The sequence below is a fragment of the Macrosteles quadrilineatus genome, unplaced genomic scaffold, assembly GCF_028750875.1.
Source record: "Macrosteles quadrilineatus isolate MER2022 unplaced genomic scaffold, UCM_ALF_1.0 Scaffold_2__2_contigs__length_208266976, whole genome shotgun sequence".
Classification (NCBI taxonomy): Eukaryota; Metazoa; Arthropoda; class Insecta; order Hemiptera; family Cicadellidae; genus Macrosteles; species Macrosteles quadrilineatus.
The window spans coordinates 186,130,757-186,147,735 of NW_026542595.1; the positions used below are offsets into that span (position 1 = coordinate 186,130,757).

The 16,979-nt window shown below is 33.1% G+C and overlaps 2 protein-coding genes across 2 annotated transcripts; one reads left to right on the top strand and one right to left on the bottom strand.

The window, feature by feature from the left end:
- Positions 1 to 242: 242 nt before the first annotated feature.
- LOC128985208 (uncharacterized) lies at positions 243 to 4,790 on the bottom strand. Its single transcript, XM_054404595.1, has 7 exons — positions 4,605 to 4,790; positions 3,697 to 3,781; positions 2,785 to 2,849; positions 2,241 to 2,276; positions 1,834 to 1,945; positions 861 to 925; positions 243 to 371 (listed from the first exon to the last, which is right to left on the bottom strand). The coding sequence occupies exons 1-7, from the start codon at positions 4,788 to 4,790 to the stop codon at positions 321 to 323; spliced, it is 600 nt and encodes a 199-aa protein (XP_054260570.1). The 3' UTR covers positions 243 to 320.
- A 4,741-nt stretch (positions 4,791 to 9,531) lies between these two features.
- On the top strand, positions 9,532 to 16,587 carry LOC128987384 (delta(24)-sterol reductase-like). Its single transcript, XM_054408208.1, has 6 exons — positions 9,532 to 10,597; positions 11,163 to 11,387; positions 12,661 to 13,436; positions 13,684 to 13,777; positions 14,802 to 14,837; positions 16,489 to 16,587. Exons 1-3 carry the CDS (start codon positions 9,970 to 9,972, stop codon positions 12,942 to 12,944), a joined length of 1,137 nt encoding a protein of 378 aa, XP_054264183.1. The 5' UTR covers positions 9,532 to 9,969; the 3' UTR covers positions 12,945 to 13,436; positions 13,684 to 13,777; positions 14,802 to 14,837; positions 16,489 to 16,587.
- The last annotated feature ends 392 nt before the right edge of the window (positions 16,588 to 16,979 follow it).

A 16,979-nucleotide genomic window follows, 5' to 3' on the forward strand; every position in this document is an offset into this window, starting at 1 on the left:
AGAATTCATCTTACTGATGTAGGGCATGAACATTTTTTTTAGGAATTTGTATGATTTCAGTTAGATAACAGTAGTGATAAATGCAAAACTTTTGCACTTAGTTTTGATGGAACGAAAAACTAGTAAAATCTATATTTTTTCCTTAGATTTAATTAATTAGTTTTAGCTTAAAAGCTGAGTAACCTCTAATAAACTTAATTTAATTTCAACTTAGTACAGTCTCTACAATAATAAAGTATGGGTACTGATCATAAAAACAAAGCCTTTTACTTAAATTTTTATATGTAAAATATGTTTGCTTTCGGACCATGTACTTATGCTTAGTATCCGTTCATGAAGGTTTCTTTGAGTTCATTGTAGCTTTGCTTTGCCTGAAAAAAGGAAAAAATGTAGACTTAGTTTTTCAGTAGATTATTAATACAACATATTTAATCAAAAAAGTTTTGTACAAATATTTCCGAACAATTTGGTTGTCCCAACCCAATCCCAACAACAAACATTTGGCAATCCCAGGGTCCTAAGACAATTAGTTCAGATTAGCTGGTGTCTGCCTGGATAATCAATCTTAACTTCCCTGAAGACTATATATCTGACCAGTTAAAATATAAATTTTAAGACAATCTGAATCCTTCACCTACGCTACCCCATTAGTTAATATTTTTTTGAGTCTACAGGAATTGTGAAATAACCTAGCTGCTAAGTTTTATTAGAAAGATCAAAGTAAAAATTAGCCAGGTAGGGTAAAATGTTACAATGGCAGTCCTTACGCCCAGCTAACAGTAAATCCAGCAAGTGAATACATTTTTCCTTTTCTTTTAGTGATACAGTATTCATATCTATTCAATAACAAATTCCCTTACCCTGTCTGAGTTGTTGATGATGCAAGATATCATGTTGATCACAGCGTCTCCGTCAGTTCCTGGAACTAAAAATTGTCGTTTTGTCATTCAAGATTTCAGATGTTGTTAACCATAACTAAATATAATTTATACTCAGTCAAGCTAGTTACCAATAGAAGCAAGTTTTCTTCTGCATTGCCTGATGATTTTCTATTTTTAGAATCTTTCATTCTAAAATAAACCACCGTAACTTCCTTTTTTGTTAAATTTTAAGTATCCTATCTCTAACCATTCAGTTTTATTTAACTTTTTAATGAGGTTTGCAGTCTCTTTAAACTCAGCATTTGCCTGTCCACACTGTTACTTATATCTGTGCATGGAATGTATCCAGCAAATCAAGGGGGTGAGCCAGTACAGTACTAAGGTGTACTGTACTGATAAAAAGTAGTCGCAGGTACCAGGATCTGAACCCAGCACATTGGTGCTTTGGGCTTCGTGGCGCTTACTGACTTGCCTCACTCATTCTTTACGTCATTTGCTAATAATGTGTTCAAATCTTCCCTTGTATTAAAATTATTGCTTTAATTTTGTTCTACTTCTTGTTTGTAAAAGCTATAACTTTTTGGGTCCCTCAAAATTAAACTGTGGTTTACTGGTACTAGACTCAATCCTTTTTGTGACTTAATGGAACTATCACTTAGTGAATTGATTGATCCAAAATGCTAAGTACTTTTATCATTTTGTTTGTTTACATTTTTTTATTGCTGTTTAGTATCGGTGCATTGCCATATTTTGTTTAATTAACTGTATCTGAGCAGGGTTGAACACCAAGCAGGGTTCTGTAGCGTCTGTGAACCAATTAATTCAGCTAATTTCTAAGCTATTAAGGTTAATTCTTATTAGTTGAAGAATTTTCAATGCAAATTTATTGATTTTTTAAGTTACAAAGTTGTTTGCAGTATTATTTTAACGACTGGTATTATAATGTACATACCTGAACTACATGATTGGAATGTCTGGTCAAATTCGTTTATTGCCTCTTGATCCTTAATGCCGTCTTTGAGTGAAGCTAACTTTTCTTGGTTCCATCTGCCCTCCTCTGTCATCTAACAGTATGATCGGTTAAAAAGTAGGGATTACTCCTAATAACCTAGATTTTCAAATTTCAAATAAGCACCAAGATTTAGAAAGTAGGCTAAAAAAATCACACTATTGTATATGGCTAAGGTGCTTTAAAAATATCCAACACAACAAAGGTTTATCCTTTGTGGAGTTAAATAAAATTGATTTTGACATCCAATTAAAAAAAATTGTGCAATAGCGTTACATATTCAAATTGAGTTTCCTAACCTTGAAGCTGAATGTTATTACTTACAGTGTTGTAAACTATAGACTACTTACGTAGTTGAGTTTCTTTACTGCACATGTCATTGCTTGCTGAAACAAATAAAATGTTTTATTCATAATTCCTATTTTCCATTACTTGGAAATATACAATACAATGTTCAAGGACACAAATTGTTAAAACTTAAAAATTAGTTGTTAGTCTGAGTGTAGATGTTTTGTTGAACAGTTTTCAACTCCAATAACTTAATCAAAATATTTGTCAACCCCAAAATAATATTTTTTAGTCCTGGAGTTCATAAGGTATAAATTAGCAAATAATTATGTTGAATTAAACTTCTGTCATGTATGGGAATGAAATGCCAATCTTAAGGGGATAAGTGCATAATAGTTATTTTGTTCAAAAAGATAAATAATACTACAGTACACCGATTTCATGTAATGGTGTACTAAATCTGCTATGTATGTGCATTGGCAGTAGACCTATCTAAATGAATGTGAGTACCAATTATATACTGTACAATGACCGATAATTCAAGTAAAAACTGGATTGGTCAATCGACTCATTTAATTTTTTTTCCAATTTTGTTTATTTAGTTACCTTGCATCCATCAAATTGAGAGTCATTTGGGTTGTTTTCACCATCAAACTGAGACAGACACAGTTCTGAAAGCAAAGGAGTAGAATGTTAATTTTAAATTTGTTACAGTATATTTAATAAGAAGGTTTCAAGAATAAATAATTCATGAATAAGTTATTTTTTAAAGCTAGTGTATTTGGTCCAGTAGGCTACAACAAGATGACTGTTTGAACAAATAAATATATTTCATCACACTGTCAGGAAAAAAAGCCGTTTTAGTTCTCTAAATCATCCGCGAAATCATATTTTACGGGTAACTTCAAATAGGGAACAGAAAAAACATATTATGGTAAATTTTTTTGGTTTGCTAAACTCAAAATATGTTAATGGCTCATTATAAATGTTGTTTAATTTGAAACACACATGAAAACGTTGCTAATCACAACATATTTTTAAGTTATGTTTGTAAACAACAGAAATGTAAACATTGATGATGACTTTGTATAACCTCAAATTATGCTGTCTAATTTTGAAGGATTGGAAGGTTATTTCCACAGTATGATGAAAATAGTTGTTCATCACACGGAGCAAAAGTGTCTCTATAATACTTAATCATATAATATAATACTATAATCATATATAATAAGATCAATTCAAATTCATATTGAATTAACAGAGGTAAAACAGTGGTTTGATAACAGAGATTAAATTAAGTCATTTTAACCTTATAGATAACATGGATTAAGCATACTCTGAAATGTCTATGGAAGTATTATTTATGTGTCAGAAATATCAGCATTTTAACTGTTTTATTATTTCCCTTGATTACAATAATATAAGTACAAAAATTACAACCTTTAAAATAGAATAACGTTTGTGCCATGAGCAAAGTACTTATCTTTTATATGACAACTGTATACAAAGACTTTTTACCTGGGGAAAGTTTGCCTTGAAGATCGTCTGTGCACATGGATACAGTAGCAAACATCTTTCCCATCAGGCGGTTAAACAATGCAGCCTGCAAAACATGACTATAGTCTGTATGATGGAACCTGTCTCCTAACCCTTCGTCTACCTGAGCCATAAATCATTGGCTAGTTCCCAGGTGGACGAACGGTCAGAAGACAGGTTGCATCATACACAGTATACTTTCAACTACTGTTACAAATACTAGAGCCCCAGGAAATATTTTTGTAAGGTACATATAGCTCAAGGCATAAGTTCTATAAGTTAAATTGTCTAGCTAAATTGGGTTTATATAAACTCCAAAAAATTTGAATTGGTAAGCTAAACGTTTCTTATATAGGAATTTATAAATTAAAACAACTAAGGCCTACGTTTATTCCTGTGAATAATAAAATGCTTTTTTGACCTTGGGACGGTAATTAAAACATGATTTATTGACTCATGATGAACTTTAACTATCACTTTAGTGTGAAAAGTTTTACTTGTACTACCCACACAGATCTAATGATTTCCTTTCCATCCAAACAACACTATGATTTAAGATAAGATGTAAGAGGTCTTTAGATTTTTGCTGTTTTTGTAGAGTTATTTAGACATATTTTGGGTGCATAGTAAGTGCTCAGACTTGTTATTGTAAATATTTAGTTCAAGAACAACCCTCTTTCTTCAACTGTGTAACAACTGTAATAACAAATTGAGGAATAATCAATCAACATATGGATCAGGCTTTAGGGTCATGATGTGTCCCCCCCACATGAGTAAGGAAAATGCTTACATTTTCTACTTTACACTTTTACTTTTGAAAAATACAATGTGTAAACAAGGAAGTAATTTTTCTCAAATAGTAACAAGGTCAAACAAGTAATGTTACTTACCCCCTCAGCATACTGCGTAACAAAAGAAACCAAAGCGGCTAAAAACAACAAAATTTTGGTTTGTTCCATCTTTTCACTGGGCACTCGGAGCAAAGGCACCCGTGAGATGGACACTTCAGGAGGGCTTGCACTAGTGTTGCACAACTCAGCTATTAAAGCAACTGCCTCAGATAAGATTGTAATCATTTGATGACAGATTTGCTATCAAACCAAACTCTGAGTCAGAGAGCTTCATTTAGTTTTGTCACTTAAAAATTAGACTTAACTTTTGGTTTGTCAAAGAAAGGTTGTAGTCTAACAAATTAATTGGAGAACACGTTGGGCACCTGTTTCAGAATGGTGGGTGTCAAAAAACAAATATTGATGAAAATACCCTAAAATTGAATAGTAACTTAAAGGTCTATGTATTAGTATAAATGATTAACTTTGACCAGCTGAGCTCTATTTTGACATCCAATTTATGAAAAACAAAGTATTTGTCTTTTAGGTTATTTTGAATACAAATTTTTAGTGGATCAATCACATTTAAAATTACTAGTATTAACATCACATTTATTTGTATTAAAAGTGAAAGTAAGTTTAACACGATGCCAAAGCATTTCTCCACTAAAGAATCAGCCAGTATTTGCTCAATAGACTTAACCAAAACTGAAGGGATGTCATCATTTTGGAAATTGGTTTGTAAACAAAATAATAAAAATGATAAACAAACTTCAAACAGCAATGCAACACCAAAACTCAATAGTTTAACATTGAAAATACTGAAACTTAAAGGAATTGACCTTACTAGCTTAGACATGAGCAACATTGGTTCAATGAACCTGGAAAAAGGTGCGGTTTTCGACCCTGCTCAGATACAGTTAATCAAACAAAATCTGAAGAACGGAAAGTTTTCATTTGATACACAGCTATTAAATGGCATAAACAACAATTCAAACAATCACCATAAAGATGTCAAAACATTTGAACTAAACAAGACAAGTGATAGTTTTGACAAATCACAAAAAGGATTGATCAAGACTAGTACCAGTAAACCACAATTTAATCTCAAAAAGCCCAAAGTTATAGCTTTTATAAACAATACAGGAGCTCAGATAACCAAACTTGAAAAAAATAATGCAAAAGATAAAAATAATCTAAACGAACTAACTGAAAATGATATAAAGGCAAAAACTGAGGAATTAGAGCTACTTATTCCAAAAAAGAAAGTTAGGGTGGTTTATTTAAGAAAAAAAGGTTTAAAGAAAAGGAAAACATCCAATACCAGTAACACAGAAGAAACCTCATCCAAAAGCTTTGAAAGAAATGATCAGACAGGTTCTGATAATGTTTCTCTTTTACCCAAAACCAAATTAATGAATGAACAACCAAAATCGATTAATTTTGCATCAATATCAATAGATAATAAATCAAATCAAATTACTATATGTAAGAAAAATGATCTTTTTACCCGATCACCTTCACAGCCACTAAATTCCCAGTATAATGTAAATACTCAATTGCCTAGTAATGCTCAGAGAACAAAATTTTCTCCAGGTAGTCCTAAAACAGTTAAGGTAAATAAAGAAAAGGTTGTTAGACCTCATAAAAATCTGCATACTATAACTGAACTTAGTCATGAAAATACATCCTTGGTCTGTGATTTAAAAAATAATCTAAAAACAAAGAAAGAGCACAAAAGCAAACAAGAAAACAAAAACGATTACCGTAAATCTGTACCATTACTAAACGATCCAGATTTGCTCATTAAAAACCATCATTTAATAATCCCGGGAGATTTATCAGAGGAAAGTTTGTTTGAAGCAAACCCGTCAGCTGGGTGTGATACTATTTTACAGTTGTTTAGCTCTTTGTCGAAAAGTCACAATTTTCATGAGCAAAATTCCAATTTTAAAGAAATTAAAGACCACAAACAACAATTGGAGTTTGAAAAAAATTACGATAGTGATAAAAAATATGACGAAACAATGAACATGGATGCGGCTAGAGTCAGAAGCATTTTTACAAAAACTACTGTTAAAAACGACAATCAAAATAATTGTGAAGATAATATGATAAGGCTAGACAATCATTTCAGTCTACCTTCAAATCATGCATTGAAATCACATGCCAATAGTGAATTGAATGAAAATAAGAGGGAATTGGTAGAAAATGTTTCAGAGGCGGGAGATAAACTTAAGATGTACCTGGTTCATGCTATCGAAGAAATTAACGGTGTCAATGGCTCAAAGGATGCTGTCAGTAAACATAGCAATAATGAATTTCAAACTACAAGCTGTATTAAGATACAATCCATAACTAAGATAAAAAATCTTGAAGACAACATATCTGAAGAACGTATTGAAGTGACATCGGAGAAACATGAATTGGATGAGTCAACATCCTGTGAGGGCAGATGCTGTAACTCCAAAGTTAGTTGTACAAGAGAAAGTTTAAAGAACAATAATAATTTGTCACATATATCATCCAAATCTTTAAAACCTGATGAAGGAAGTGATGATTGGAATGATTCAGATGGTGCCTCCAAGGGGGATAGTAAAGTAAATGTGAACCTATTTACACTTGATATAACTCATGATCAATGTGAAAGATCACTAGACCAAACTCAAAAGTCTTTTAAGAAAACAACAATTTCTCTCCCAGTGAAGTCACCAAAACAACAATTGAGCATAACTATTCAGCTTGACAACAATTTAATAACTGATGAACACAGGGACACAAGTTCTCAATGTACAAGTGGAAAATCCAAAGGGACCAAATCATCTTTGCTGCTTGAAGAAACGTTCAATTCAAATAAGTATCAACTTAACAGTGGCCAAAGGGAATGGGGAGATTGTGGGGAATGCAAAACCGATTGTTATGATGAACTAAACTTTCTACAGTGTGGTATATCACCTACAAAGTTAACATCACTTGGTAGAGGAGAACAGTTTTATAAGATTGATCATTCAGTAACCAAACAAGATACTAGAAAAACCCAACTCTTTGGAATAACAAGCAACGTCAACTACTTGAATAAAGATCAGAGAAAAGTGTTTGATAAACATGTATTAGGAATAAATAATTGTGAAAAGTCCACAGACTTGTCAGACTTCACTGTGAAAGGACAGTACAAAAGAACTCTTCCTGATGTAAAAGAAAATTTGTGTACTAAGAATGTGTTTGGTGGGTTGCCAATAGTATTTTTCAATAACAATATTAGTTATTCATGTGCAAATGACAATTTAAAGAATGAATCAAACATGGGTAAAACTAGACAATTTCATTTGAAGAATCATATTGGTCTAAACAGTGTCAAAGATGTAGACATTTTACAGAACAATTTGAAAAATGAATCCTTTTATGAGAAAAATGGAAGAGATTTTTATAAACAAATACTTCCGCAGTTGTTCAAACTTCATCCGTGTAATAATCATTTGATCAGAAATGATAACAAAGAAAATTCAAATGATGCTGATGATCTAGACACAAAAATATTTGATTTCAACCCAACTATAAATCAAGAATCTTCCGACTTTCAAAAACAAGCAGAAATCCATTCTTCCTTCCAAAGATTGAATGACAAAAGAATTGACAAATTGTGTAAAGCAAAATATGTTGAACTTGATCACAAGAATATGTCAAAAGATACAAACATCTGGTTTTGTAGTGTTGGGACCAAAAGGTTGATCGATAAGCTAGGAGAGGGGAAACCCAATCCTGTAAATTTCCCACTAATAGAAGATCATCAAAAAATACCAATATTTCCCCAAGCAGATTTTAAGATCATTGATATTAATAACAAATCTAATTCCCTAGACATGTCAGTTTCCAATGAGGCTAATATCAAACCACAATTTGCTGAATCAGACCAAACCTACATTGAAACACTATTGAGAAATTTACATTATAAAATAGTAAACAATCAATCCCAACAACAAATAAATGATCAAACAAATCTAGAGAACAGTGTTCATACTGAAACTTCTTCAGTACATTGTAAAGATGAGAAAAATTGTCTTTCAAGAGCCTATGACTTGTTAAATAATGATCAAAAGATCATTGGTAGTAGGACTTCCGTGCAAAAAGAGTCTGATGTAGGACTTTACAACGGATTACATATTGAAACCTCAAAACAGACTATTTTGGACGAAACAGGCAAAGTTGATCAATGTGCGTGTTGCAGAGTTGGTTGTTTGGCTGTTATATCTGATTGCTCAATTGATAGTTCCGTGGAATAATGCTGTGTTACTGAATGTTATTGAATATTACACTCTTTCAAAGTTAAGCTAGTTTCTTTTTGTTTGCTTATATTCATCTCTAAAAAAATATATTCATTCCTATGGATATATTCATTCATGTATGGAATGTGTTAGGAGAACTTTTATTTGTGTGTAAAGTAAAGGTAAATAATCGCAGATTTTATTTTTGTAAATTTTTTCTCCTAACTATAATTGATTGTCATCAACTGGTGCATATGATAATGCATAAAATTCACTTATGTATAAAAGTAAAAGTATCAATTTAAAGTAATATTTACATAATCTTTTAGGCTTACCTTCGTCGTAAGTAGTTTAAATTGAGCCAAATTTCAATTACCTACTTTAAGTTTTAAGTAATTCAAGTTTGACCCAATTTGGACTACTTAAGGAGGCTAGCCTGAAATGTCATATATACATAGTTCAGGGGCTATCAGAATGAATATTATAATATTTATACTCTTGTTCAATTTCCCTCAGTATTTTATGTACAATTTGTAGCAGTTTTATTTATTCACACTTTTAAAATACGGTACCGTAGTTTTCAATGAGTGGGGCTGAATCCTCTAAATTCTTTTATCTAGAGATAATGATTACTTCAATATTTACTCAATGAAGTCACAGCTGTGTTTTGGCTTGTAGTTATCTGCCAGTACTCCCATCGCTACTAGATGGCCAGTGTTAAACAGTGGTGTTTCTCTGTACTAGAAGAACACAGAGGGATTATAGTGCTAGTGTTTTGTTTACCTTTAAGTTTTATATTTGATTTTTTCCTCAAATTTTATTTCTATGTTAGAAAGTTTACCTTTAACAGGGATCATGAGGCTAAGGTCAGGGATGTTCAAGAGAACATACAATATTGGAACAAACTTTCTAAAAACAACAGAAAACCCCTCTGCACTGCTAGAGCAAATTGGCTCAGTCTTTCGACAACATTTTTTCAAAAAAATAATTGTCATAAAATAGCAATACCCCTTTACGATATATTGGGTTTAGATGAGAAAAAACTTAAAGTGAAAGTAGAGCCTTTCGTGACTGTTGGGGAGATAACTAAATATTTGTTACCCAGAGGTTACATATTGGCAGTGCACTTGGAAATAGCCGAAGCGACACTTGGTGGACTGGCTATGGGTGTGGGGATGACCACTCACTCACACAAGGTAGGACTATTCCAAGAGAGTGTCATATCATATGATGTTATCTTAGCAAATGGCAAACTTATACATGTAACTAAAGACAATGAGCACTCAGACCTTCACCAAGCGTTGCCTTGGTCTCACGGAACATTAGGACTCTTAGTTGCACTCGAGCTTGAAATCATTCCAGCCAAACCTTACATACACATGAACTACATCCCTATGAGAGGAAAGAAGAGGTACTGCACACTACTGAGGGAACTAGCAGGAGCAAACAACAAAGATAAACATACTCCTGACTTTTTGGAAGCTATAATCTACAGTAAAGAAGAAGCTGTAATTCTAGCTGGATGGTTTTCAAACGCAACAGATCGCTTGAAGGTGAAGCATGTCAAGAAGTGGTACAAACCTTGGTTTTATAAATACGTAGAGACTTTTCTGAAGAGGGGAAATACTGAAGAGTTGATTCCGTTGGAGGATTATCTTCTGAGACATAACAGGTCCATATTTTGGGTGATGGAGTCGATGCTTCCTTTTGGGAACAATGAACTGTTTCGTTTGTTTTTTGGATGGCTTTTACCACCCAAAATAGCTTTTTTGAAGTTCACAACAACACCAGGTACTACTTTTATGTGTGTTAGTTTAGAAAAGTCAGATTACTCATGTAGACAATTACATGCTAAAATTAATATTTAAGTTAGACTTTAGCTTCTTAATACCTCGCCACTGGCTGTTAGTAAAATATTCAGTTGTTTTGTTACTTTAAAGGTAAATATGAGTATAAAGATAATTTTCAATCAGTAAAGGTTTAGAACTTTTTCAATGTCCAGACCTGTGAATTTTCTTTATGGAAGAATCCCGAATGCTTTACTGAAAGTGGTCCATGTCCTTTAAAATTTGTGAATACGCCGAGAATCAAATCTATCCTCCTCTCTGAATGAAACTATACTCTCTGATATCGATTGAGGATAAGAAATTTTAGTCCTATTCCAAATTATGATTACATAGCCCACTCCTCGTATTTTAGTATAAACATTTGCATTATTATCATTCAGGTTGTGAGACAATCGATAGTTAAACAAACCCATTTTGCTGTCCTTTACGTAAAAATCACTTAACACTGTTTTCAATACTCTCAGAAACTTCTCACTAAACCAATATTCAGTTCTCTTTCAATTTTCCAGGAATCAGGAAGCTGACGTTCACAAAGCAAGTTTTCCAAGACATTGTGTTGCCGATGTCTAGTCTAGAGGAGCAGATTGACCTTTCAGAGGAGTTGTTTGACCTCTATCCACTGTTGGTGTATCCTTGTAGGGTTTACGACAGAGGAGAACTTTCAGGACAAATACCTACACCAAACCCTGACTGTCTTTGTCCTGGAGCTGACTACGCTCTCTATAATGACTTGGGTGAGTTTAGAATAGACAGTTTTGATTATTGGTAAAGTCTTGTGTAGTGGTTGTCGAAAATATTCAATGAATGGTACTGATATAAATAACTTTAACATGAATGGTACACACTTTTTTCTGTTAAAGTAATGGTGGTGATTTAGCTAATTAAAGTTTTACGGGATATGAAAGATACAGTACCACATTATTTAAATACAATAAAAGATGGTCTAAGGAGATTGAATTTTCCTAGTTTTATATGAGATTGGTGGGCCTATTGTAACCGTAATCCCCGTACTCATGGATTTCAATCCTGTGCATTTAACACATCAAGCACAGTAACGGATTTGTCAGTAAAGTATTAGTATTATCTGTATATTATAAATACTAGTGGCATCATCGAGACATTGCTGCCTTGGATTGTTTGTTGCATTACTGAACCATGACTTTAACCTAGAGTCACAAATACACAAAGCAAGTTTAAAAACTACTAGCCAGCAGGTGAAATAGAAGACTTGTCACTTTGTCAGCGAGTACGACACACAACTTGTGACGTAAGACTAACCCTACACCTGTTTGTACGTACACTAGCAACTGTGAATTAATAATTAATCATTTTATAAAAGAGTTTGTTGGTTTGTATATTTGTAAATTTGTCACAGGCAGTAAATCACAGACACTTCCGATATCCACGAAACTTGGTACATACATGTAGAATTTCATAGAGTAGGTTTATACACAATTACTTTTGTAATAACTTTTAGGGTTCAGCCCTGGGACCATCTTAAAGGTACCCATGTCAGAGGTTTTAAAAGAATTTTAGTTAGTAAACAAGCTATTTGCTCAAAATTTGGTGAGTGGCATGTAATCTAGCCAACAAATTAAACTTTTTCTGAACTTTTTGTATAGCAGCTATTGAGCGAGTGCGGCGAGTACTCTGGACCAGCTTGCGAGCTTGCACCAACTAGTAACTTGTAAACTCGCTTTGTGTTTAATGTGATAACCACACTTAACAGTCCAATTTTCAAAGACACAAAAGAGGTAGGCGTAAAAATTGTATCAGTTAAGATAGCAAGTGGATGAGGGACAGGCTTTGAACAGTTAGAGGTATTAAATTAATCCACTATTAATTGTTAAGTCTACAAAATTATAATAAAACAACGGTGGTATTGGAAGGGTTCTTGTGAGAATGTGCATACCGCTCTCCGCTCTCATTGACACAATCTATTACAATTGAGTTATTTGAGAAACTGCATTCATTTAGTGTTAAATAGTTACTTTAAACGTTTTTCAGGCATCTATGGAGTTCCAGGCTATGTGAAGCGTAAGTTAGAGTACAACTCAACACAAGCTATGAGAAAGATGGAAGCATTCACACGCAGCATCAGAGGATTCTCTTTCCTCTACGCAGATATCTTCATGACAAGAGAGGAGTTTGAACAGATGTTTGATCTGAAATTGTATGACCAAGTGAGGAAAAAATACTCAGCTGAAGGCGCTTTTCCCCACCTTTACGACAAAGTGAAGCCTGAAATCGATGTGATTGCAATTGGTGAAAACAGCAGCGTGAATGATTAGTTTAAATTTACTAAGTGAAGTGTCGGATTATAGCTTTAAATATTGATAAAATAGAAATAAGTGTTACGTAACTTATTATGACTTTCTGGGGTGTTTGATGGATATTCCAAACAATAAAATATATAAAAATATAATTATTATATAGTGGACTAAAAACTTGAGACATATGAAATTATAGCGAACCCACTTTAAAATAATAATTTTTTATCTTGTTCATATTTAATCCCAGCCTTGAGTGTTTTTACAAAGTAATTATAATTGATAGTGATACTTCAGTTACTTCTAAAGTACTCATAACTCTTTGAGATAACTGAATCTAATGGATAAAGATAATTCTGTTTGTGTGTACTATATCCTACCAAATAAAGTGAATGTTTGAAATGATTTATTTTGTCAACAAATAGATGTTTTCAAAAGGTGACAGTGAAAGATAATTTCAATGTTTATAAAATGTTTGAATTTTTGGACTGCAAACTTTTCTCGCTTTTACGAGTAAGAAATTTACTTTAATTGAATTCAGGGTATTAAATTTATAATCTAGAACATTAATTCTTCTTTTCAAGATGAGTTTTATCTTTAGAAAAATAGCATTTTAACGTTACCATACCTGAGAGTTTTGATATGGCTAAAATATTTTGCCCTATCCCTGTAGATGCATTATAAACCTGCTTTGAATGTATTTGATAATTTATTTTTATGAATGAGATTTGAATGCTGTATTACTTAATATGTTTATTAGGTCTAAATTTTCCAGCTTCGGACAAAATTTAGTGATGTGATTGCAGCTTTAAAAGATTGTTACAAGGAATTTGATGATGGATCTATGACATTTGGTAAGCAAAAGCTGTAATAACAGTTTATGTTTATTCGCTTTATTGATCAAACTACTGTGCATTGATAACCTTTGTATACCTTAAAAGTCAAGGATATTTACTGTATTCCTTGATACATACTTATTTATAAGCTATAAATTGTTAGCTTCTATATATATTTACATGGCAAAGGTTTAGTCTTCATATGTTTATAGTAAAACTGGGAAAACCTTTATGTTTGAAGTGGAGGATTGTAATGGCGATATTTAGTTTTATGGATTTAGACTTAACAATAAATTGACAATGTCCAATGCACACCCTTTGTATGCAGTGACTAATAAAAATCTCAAAAACATTGAAAACACATTTATGAAATAGTCATTGGGGGCTGGTGTGTGTCCCTGTATCATCACTTTGAATCAGTCAACTTATGTTCACACTTAAAGTAAATTGCAAGTAAATCTGAACATTTTCCAAATTAACTTTGGCATTTGGACTTCCATTTGGAAGACAAGAGTTTGCTTATACTGGTGTTTGTGTCATAACCACATATTTCCTGTTTAGTTAAACTTTTTTCGGTTTGGTAATCATACATGCATTTTCTTGTAGATCTATGTTTAGAAGAAATATTGGAAGAAGAGAAGTCAAAAAAATGTGAAAAAGCAAAATATGAACGCTGTAGGGTAAGGTCATTATGGATACCACATTCTTGAACTATTTCTAGAAGTATTTTCTTAATTTTTTTTGTCCTTCAATGTTGTTATTTTTATCTATTGTCTAAGGCAGGTGTTTACACACATTTATCTTATCAGGAGGTCATTTCATATAACTAGATTTCATTCAACGAATCTTAAGTACATATACCTGTTGCAAATGTTTAGACCAGAAAATTAAGGTGCTTTAAAAAATCACCAGTGGTATCCAACTATGCTCCACAACAATGGAATGTGGCAATGATTTGCAAACGTTGGTAATAATTTGCAGCTTTTGAAAGATAATTAATTGAGATAAAGTTGTTTGATTAACATAATTTTTTGGTTTCCAGAGCGTTTATGTCTGCACTGCTAGGAAGCTTGGTTTGGTAAGCAATGCCATTTATATTCCAAAACAGTTGAGATGTTTACTATCCAGGCCATAATAATTAATACATGATTTATATAATCTGTTTGGGTAGCTACCCGGTTATAGTGCTCACCAAGAAATCTTATGATTCCTCGTTTGATTCCAAAGCCAGATCGTTATTGGATGCAATTTGTTATTGGACTACCAATCAACGATGCTATCCAGCAAAACGATTACCATTAGATAGTAACTAACTATAGTTCGGCCGCTTAGAAAGCGACCTCCTCCAGCATTGGTTTAGTATTAGCGCGCAGGTCGTTTTCTAAGCGGCCGAACTATAGTAACATGACCAGGGTTTAGAACTTTCTCTTACAAAAGAAGTTTACTTACTCGAAATAACACAAAAAAAAGGCTAAGTTACTATATTAATATCACGATAACTTAACTGCAGAAACATCTGAAAGGAATTATATAAAGCATAGTGACACATGAACACAGTAGCTTAGAAGTACCGGTACATTGTTGGCTTAAAAGTTAGTTATTCACAATAGAAAAGTAATTTGATCTACAGTTAGAAATATAAAACAAGTGTAATGGCTTTCTGTGAAAGCTTACACGGTTTATTCCTATAGTTGGTAAATCCTATCCTGGTCTTCGGGTTATTAACACGTTCGCTACTGCAATAGTACGAAATTTTCCATTCACATGGACCAGCGACGCACATATGCGACGGCCGATTCCCACCCATAGACTGCCGTCGCATATATGCGTCGGCTAGTCACATTAAAATAGACTGCCGACGCATATTTGCGTCGGGGTTCTAATGTTATTAAAATGCTCATATCTTTGTAGTGGTCTATTTGAAGCCACTGAATTCCCTGCAGTGGTCTACAGAGATGTCTGACGCACAACTGCGTCGCTTGGTCTGTGGATATGATGATTGGTGACGTCATATAATAGTTGGAAAATATGGTCTTTACTTTTCTGCATCACTGTATGTATGTATGCAGTATGTAGGCTGCATTATCCTATGTAGCTTTTATATTTGTTCAGTTTTAAACTGTTCTTGAATAATCTGTTTATTATTTTACTTACTTTCACCTTAAAACACAAAAAAATTAACCGTCGCATATATGCGACGTTTAGTCTATTTCAAGAAAACTATGATAATTTTCACTATTGTCTTCGCTGTAGACCGGGCGTCGCAAATATGCGACATCACAAAAGGTTATAACAAATACAAAAAAACAAGAATAATTTATTTACAAACACGATTGAAGCATATTACAATGTAAATGATCACTGTTTTACAGGTTTTCGCCCGTGGTCTGTGTGTACTGTTATCCAAGTGACAGCCGGTCTATGTGTAAGATTCAAATGTATACCTCGGTCTGTGGCAATGACCGCGGCGTCGCATATATGCGACGCTCAGTAGCGAACGTGTAACCGCAAAGATGAAGACGACAGTGAAGTAGTTGCAGATATTTCATATGCGATATTTCATAGCAGCCTGTACTGAAGACCAGGACTACCATCTAAAAATATTATGATATATTGATCGAAAACTGGTTGCTTTTAATAAACACGTAGAAACTATCTATAATTTCTTATTTTTGAAATGATGTTACTTATTCCTTTATGTCTTTTCTAAACCACCTTGATGAAGCTAGATGCTAAAGGGAAGTTGATGCCGAAAACTCTCCACAAGTACAAATGCAGAGTGAATGACGATGAAGAGTTCAATAGAGTCTACAGGATCTGCAGGAAAGGTAACTTTATTGACTAGACCTCCAGCTGCTGTCTTACTATCACTATCTCATTAATAGAAGTATCACTGGGGAAAAATATTGAGAGACACTTATCTATTATGTCAGATTAATGCTATTTGTTGAGAAAACTTGAGAATCAATCAAAATAAGAATTTAATGTAATTGAGCTTCTCATTTGTTGCAGTGGAAGGTTCGGGAGCTGAAGCGGTGGTGAATGCATTGAAGTGTATTGTGAACACTTCTGCTAAGGTAACACACTGCTCAGTATGTATTATGGTTCAGAGATAAAATTATACGACTGATGAAAAAAAAGGTATTTCCAAAGTTTTCACTGTGTGGTATCTTTTAGTATTTGTTTAAGCCACTCGAGGCAGGATCTTAGAGAAGACACT